This window comes from Rhinopithecus bieti, unplaced genomic scaffold (genome assembly GCF_001698545.2).
Source record: "Rhinopithecus bieti isolate Rb0 unplaced genomic scaffold, ASM169854v2 scaffold_2572, whole genome shotgun sequence".
In the NCBI taxonomy this organism is placed as follows: Eukaryota; Metazoa; Chordata; class Mammalia; order Primates; family Cercopithecidae; genus Rhinopithecus; species Rhinopithecus bieti.
The window spans coordinates 1706936-1713127 of record NW_016804595.1 but is presented as its reverse complement, the minus strand read 5'-3'; the positions used below and the strand labels follow the sequence as shown (position 1 = coordinate 1713127).

The 6192-nt window shown below is 41.7% G+C and overlaps 1 protein-coding gene across 2 annotated transcripts in view; it reads left to right on the top strand.

Moving 5' to 3' along the window:
- The window catches only part of RFTN2 (raftlin family member 2), a 95060-nt gene that overhangs the window by 73860 nt on the left and 15008 nt on the right, over nt 1–6192 (top strand). For both annotated transcript variants that reach the window (XM_017869312.1, XM_017869313.1), the window contains exon 8: nt 3562–3640. In XM_017869312.1, the coding sequence (XP_017724801.1) occupies nt 3562–3640 (79 nt within the window). The remainder of the gene's footprint in view (nt 1–3561; nt 3641–6192) is intronic.

Genomic DNA, 6192 nt, shown 5'->3' with positions numbered 1-6192 from the left:
ACAAAGCTTGTGCTTAAAAAGCTTCTGCCCTTTCAGAGGCAATTCCCCTTCACACCGCAGGAGGGGTAGGTTTGACAGTGCTCTTGCTTCACTGAAGAGGCTGTGGAGGGTTCGCCCTCCCCTGTGCCACATGCTTCACCTCTCTGCATACTGTGTTAAATATCAAGCAGAACACTGGCAGAGAGAATCCTATTTCAAACATACAGGCAATGATTCTCAACCCAGGATCGAGCAGTGTACTTCACACCATCTGAGGACATTTTTCCTTGACATACACCCCTAACCCACCTACCTCCACCTCCAACCCACCGAGCCTTTGATAAGCCACCTACTTCCTCTTTCTCCTTCCCACACTGCCTCGGGATCCGCTGGTAGAGATATTCTTTCATAATTTGGGGTTGCTGCCAGAAATTGTGTCAGACTGCAGAGGGATAAACTCCTTGCCCACATTCCAAATTCCTTTATATTTTAGACAATTCAGGTCAGGAATAAATTGATAAACTAAAGATGGTGAAAAATATGTGTCCTCAGCATGGCTCTAGGCAGCCTATGTGGCTAAAATTGTCCAAAACATTTAAGGACACAAGTCACATTAGAAGAATATGATAAAATAGACATCAAGGATGCTTCCAGAAACTAAGCCATTTTTGTTTCCACACTCCATACCAAGAGGAACTATTGGTGGGTTTTATTATTCAAGGAAAACAGTGAATGCCTTTGGTAGTAGCAAATATCACCAAGTAATCCCCAGGGCCTGAGAAGTCCACACTTCCAAGTCTGTCTCTTCTGGTGATGGTTCCCAAATTTACTGTGCATCAGGGCCACCTGGGCAGCCTGGTGAAATAGAGATTCCGTAGACTGGAGTGGACCCTGGAATCAACAGGCACCTCAGTGTTTGGAATGCACAGTAAAGTCTGTAAAACCTGCCGTAGGCCAAACATTAGATCTTAGTGCATTCAGAATTGTGCCATCCACAGTGAGTGTGAAAGAACTGCCTGTAAGGTCTCCCACAATCCCTACCCCGATGCGTTCCTGCTTTCTTCTCAAGAAGAAGAATTCTACCCTGATCCCTCCTTCCCATCTTTGGATCGTTCCAGACCTGGTTCTTTCATGTGATTCTCCACCTGGATCACACACCTGGAACGTTACCCAGAGGGTCTCTTCTGCATTCCCACGTACCCTGTCCTTTGAATTTGTTTTTTCTTCTTTACTTTTCTTTCTTTTTTTCTTTTAAGATAGGTTCTCTTTCTGTCACCCATGCTAGAGTTCAGCAGCGTGATCAATAGCTCACTGCACCCTCAACCTCTGGGCTCAAGTGATCCTCCTACCTCAGCCTCCCAAGTAGCTGGGACCACAGGCATGTGCCACCACACTTGGATAATTTTTTTTAAAAGTTTTTGTAGATACAAGAGTCTCAGTATGTTTCCCAGACTAGTCTCAAACTCCTGGGCTCAAGGGATCCTCTGTCAGCTTCACAAAGTGCTAGGATTACAGGCATGAACCACCATGTCTTTCTGTCCCTTGAATTTGCTCTCTGGAAGAAATTATTGATTCTGAAACTCTTCTTCCCTTCCCTTAACTGCACCCTATATTTCACTAAATGAATGGAAAAGTAGAAGGAAATCACATTTGTTGTGCTCCTCCTCGTGGCAAGCACAATGGGAGGCTCTTCATGCACTCTTATTCTTCACTTATGGCTTATTGAGGTCCCCGATAGAAAAAAATCAGAGAGGCTGGGTGCAGTGGCTCATGCCTGCAATCCCAGCACTTTGGGAGGCCAAGGCAGGCAGATCACCTGAGGTCAGGAGTTCGAGATCAGCCTGACCAACATGGAGAAACCCCGTCTCTACTAAAAATACAAAATTAGACCAGTGTGGTGGCACATGCCTGTAATCCCAGCTACTCGGGAGGCTGAGGCAGGAGAATCACTTGAACCAGGGAGGTAGAGCTTGCAGTGAGCCGAGATCACGCCATTGCACTCCAGCCTAGGCAAAAAGAGCAAAACTCCATCTTGAAAGAAGGAAAGAAGGAAAGAAGAAAGAAAGAAAGAGAGAAAGAAAAGAAAGAAAGAAAAGAAAGAAAAAGAAAACAGAGAATTTAAGGATTAACTGATTAAAGGCGTCAGCTATTAGGTACTATGACAGAGTTTGGATTTGAACCCAGGAACTGTCTGGTTCCAAAGCCATGGCTTTTTCCAGTATATGTCATGGTCCCAAAACATGTGACCAGCCTTTTCTGTACACGTCTAATCCCGCCCATGTACCAAAGCCTCATGACAATTTGTTCCCAAAATTACTACATATTTTATAAAAGTTTTTCTTTCCAAACAAAGATGAGGTCAAAATGGAATGAGATTAGACTAGAAACAGCCTTTCAAATATAAAAAAGAAGTAGTCTCCTGTTATCACTTTGAGAAAGATTTGATATTTCTCTAAATTCAGTGGCATCAGTAAGGTTGGGATTTTCAAATGCTGTGCAGTTGACACATAGCTCTAAAGCCAGAGTTTCAGTGTTGCATTCATTTTCCAGAAAAAGGGCTCAGCATAAAATGCAGCTAATAGTAAGGTTTTGTTGGGGTTTTTTGCATAATAAAAGTCGTAACTGAGCAACATTAGCTACAGACACTCCTCCCCATAAATCCATGGAGACTCTGTGAAAAGCATTTCAGAGGAATACAAACCCCAAGTAGTCTTTGGCAAGGGGTAATTTGCCATGATGATAGTTAAATAAGGAGAATACTGAGTAGCTGACTACAAAGAAGCATCTGAAAATAAAACTAGCTATAGTTGAAGTCCCTCAATTGAAAATGGATGTAAATTTTCTCACATGTGACAGCCTAAATTGGTCTCTTCTGTTTATAAGGCAAGTTTGACAATGCATACCAAGAAGCTTAAATCATAAGGTTTGACCTAATACTCCCACTCCTAAGTATTCATTTCAAGAAAATAATTCATAAGAGGAATACAATACATATTTTTATCTCCTAAGTATTCATTTCAATAAAATAATTGAATACAATACATATTTTTTGTTTATAACTGACAAGAAACTGGAAGCAACCTTATTTTCCAATAATGAAAAAAAGACTTAGTACATTTTGGTATCTTAATTATTTGAGTTATTATGCAACCATTAAAAATATTATTACAGTGTACAAATAAGAAAAAGAGTGTGTTCAGTGAAAGGCATAGAAACAAAATATAAATGTGCAGTGATTACAGACATGCAAATTACACAAGCTGATAAAGACTAAGAGGGGAAACAAAGAAATGAAAATATTGATGTTAGCTTGGTGAGATTACAAGTGTCTTTAAACATTAAAATTATTTTCTTTTATAGCGACCATATTCAGTTTTAGGGATTTTCTTGTTTTCCAGATGTGGTTTCTATAAAATTACATTTTACATTTTTTCCATCACTGGAAAAAAAAAGATTTATATTTTAAAATTATTTTTGATCAGAAGATTATTTTACAAAACTACATATGGAATGTTCCAGCCAATTATGAAATACAGAGAATTACTAATTCACAAATACTAATACTATTGTTTTAATTTGCAGTGAAGGGAATTTGGCTACAAAGCAGATCATATTCCTTCAGAGGCCAGTTATGTGGAATTCAGCTGCTCAAACACCAGATGTGAGTAAAATTGATGCTTTATTAACTGAATGTTATATTGAAGCATTTAATCCTTAAACTCTCATTGTAATTCCAAATAAGAAAGCATGGACATGACATGGAAACAGTCCTCTGAACCAACCTATAAGGGAAATGTGCTAGCAATCAGGCAACATGAAATAGTTCCAAAGGGGGATTCTACTACGCCATCTCAAAATATGCTACTTTGGCATGAGGATTACTTTGAGCTAAAGGCAATTAAGATTAACAGCAGACACAGGAGGAACTCTCTGTCCTCCACCTTTCTGCTGAAAAACGGGGGCATACATTTCGCTTTATACAGGTGACATAAATTTCCATTTGTAAAGGTGTCTAATCACCAGAAACAATTCACAGTGATGAGTCTGCAAAAACAAACTGTACTGAAATAAGCTTGATCTTCCATTCGTTTACTCCATGTATTTGCCTTCTCACAATTTACTTCCCCAGAAGCCCAAACTCCTTTTCCCTCGTCTAGTCACCTGTCCACAACTTATCACCCTTTGTTAAAATGGTATATAAACTCCCAGGTCTTCTACACCAAACTGTCTCTTTGGGTTTTTGCTACTTTTCTGTGAAGAGACTGTGTGCATTGAAAATAAACCTTTTCTCCTATTAATATGTCTTTTGTCAGTTTAATTTGTAGTTCTCAGCTACTGAACCTAAAAGGATAGAGGAAAAGTTTTTTCTGTCCTTACAGTTCTAAATCTTGTGAATGAATGTGCCTGATCTTGCAATGCATCCATGCCACTTTGGCTATCTTGACCTTTAGCAACATTTTTCTTTTATATTATCTAGTCAAGTTTGTATTTTTTCAGCACTTTGCTGAAGGGCTATTCTGAGCCTCAAGTCACCTTGATCTTACTGGATGCACAGCTAGAATACAATGATTGAATGTGGCACTCTGTGCATTAATAAAGCATAACTTGCAAAACAAGAGATTTGCAAATGGACCAGAAAATTTTTAAAGTGATTCTTTTGCCGGGCGCGGTGGCTCAAGCCTGTAATCCCAGCACTTTGGAAGGCCGAGACGGGCGGATCACGAGGTCAGGAGATCGAGACCATCCTGGCTAACATGGTGAAACCCCATCTCTACTAAAAAATACAAAAAACTAGCCAGGCGAGGTGGTGGGTGCCTGTAGTCCCAGCTACTCGGGAGGCTGAGGCAGGAGAATGGCGTAAACCTGGGAGGCGGAGCTTGCAGTGAGCTGAGATCCGGCCACTGCACTCCAGCCTGGGCGACAGAGCGAGACGAGACTCCGTCTCAAAAATAAAAAATAAAAAAAAATAAAGTGATTCTTTTTCTGTATCCACATCAAGAAAACATTGTTTTATGTTTTCAGGCAAAGCTGCAGAGATTTGAAAAAAAGAAGACATTGTTTAGTAAACTTTAAAGTTATCTAAACTATCAAAGAGCTAGATTGACTGTGTATATAATACAGCCATGCTAAATTATCTCACGTTAATTTTGGAAAAAGCCTGGCTGGGTTGGTAGGTAAATCAGTAGAGAGGTAGAGAGGTAGTTGGGAAGATGGAGAGGCAGGAGAATACAATGACCAAGTACACAGAATTAGAAACCACATTAGAGCCCACAGGTGAGCACTGCAACCCTCCACAACAATGAGGATGACTCAACTTCATGAGTTTATTAAAAAATATCTGTCAAGGTCATGCACAGGGGCTCACAACTGTAATCCCAACATTTTGGGAGGCTGAGATGGGAGAACTGCTTGAACCCAAGAGTTTGAGACCAGCCTGGGAAACATTAGCAGACCCTGTCTCTACAAAAAATTTAAAAATAAATTAGGCAGGCATGGTGGCACATGCCTGTAGTCCCAGATACTTGGGATGTTGAGGTGGGAGGATCATTTGACCCCAGGAGTTCAGTGCTACAGTGAGCTGTGATGGTGTCACTGCATTCCAGCCTGGGTGACAGAGTGAGACCCTGTCTCAAAACAAATTAATTAAATAAAAGAAATATTCTGGCCTAACCCAGTGGCTCATGCCTGTAATCCCAGCACTTTGGGAGGCCGAGGTGGGGATCATGAGGTCAAGAGATCAAGACCATCCTGGCCAACATGGTGAAACCCTGTCTCTACTAAAAATACAAAAATTAGCCGGGCGTGATGGCGTCTGCCTGTAGTCCCAGCTACTCGGGAGCCTGAGGCAGGAGAATCGCTTGAACCCAGGAGGCAGAGGTTGCAGTGAGCCTAGATTGCGCCACTGCACTGCAGCCTGGCAACAGGGCGAGACTCTGTCCCAAAAAAGAAAAAAAAAAAGCCCGGCGCGGTGGCTCAAGCCTGTAATCCCAGCACTTTGGGAGGCCGAGACGGGTGGATCACGAGGTCAGGAGATTGAGACCATCCTGGCTAACACGGTGATACCCTGTCTCTACTAAAAAATACAAAAAACTAGCCGGGTGAGTTGGCGGGTACCTGTAATCCCAGCTACTCGGGAGGCTGAGGCAGGAGAATGGCGTGAACCCGGGAGGCGGAGCTTGCAGTGAGCTGAGATCCGGCCACTGCACTCCAGTC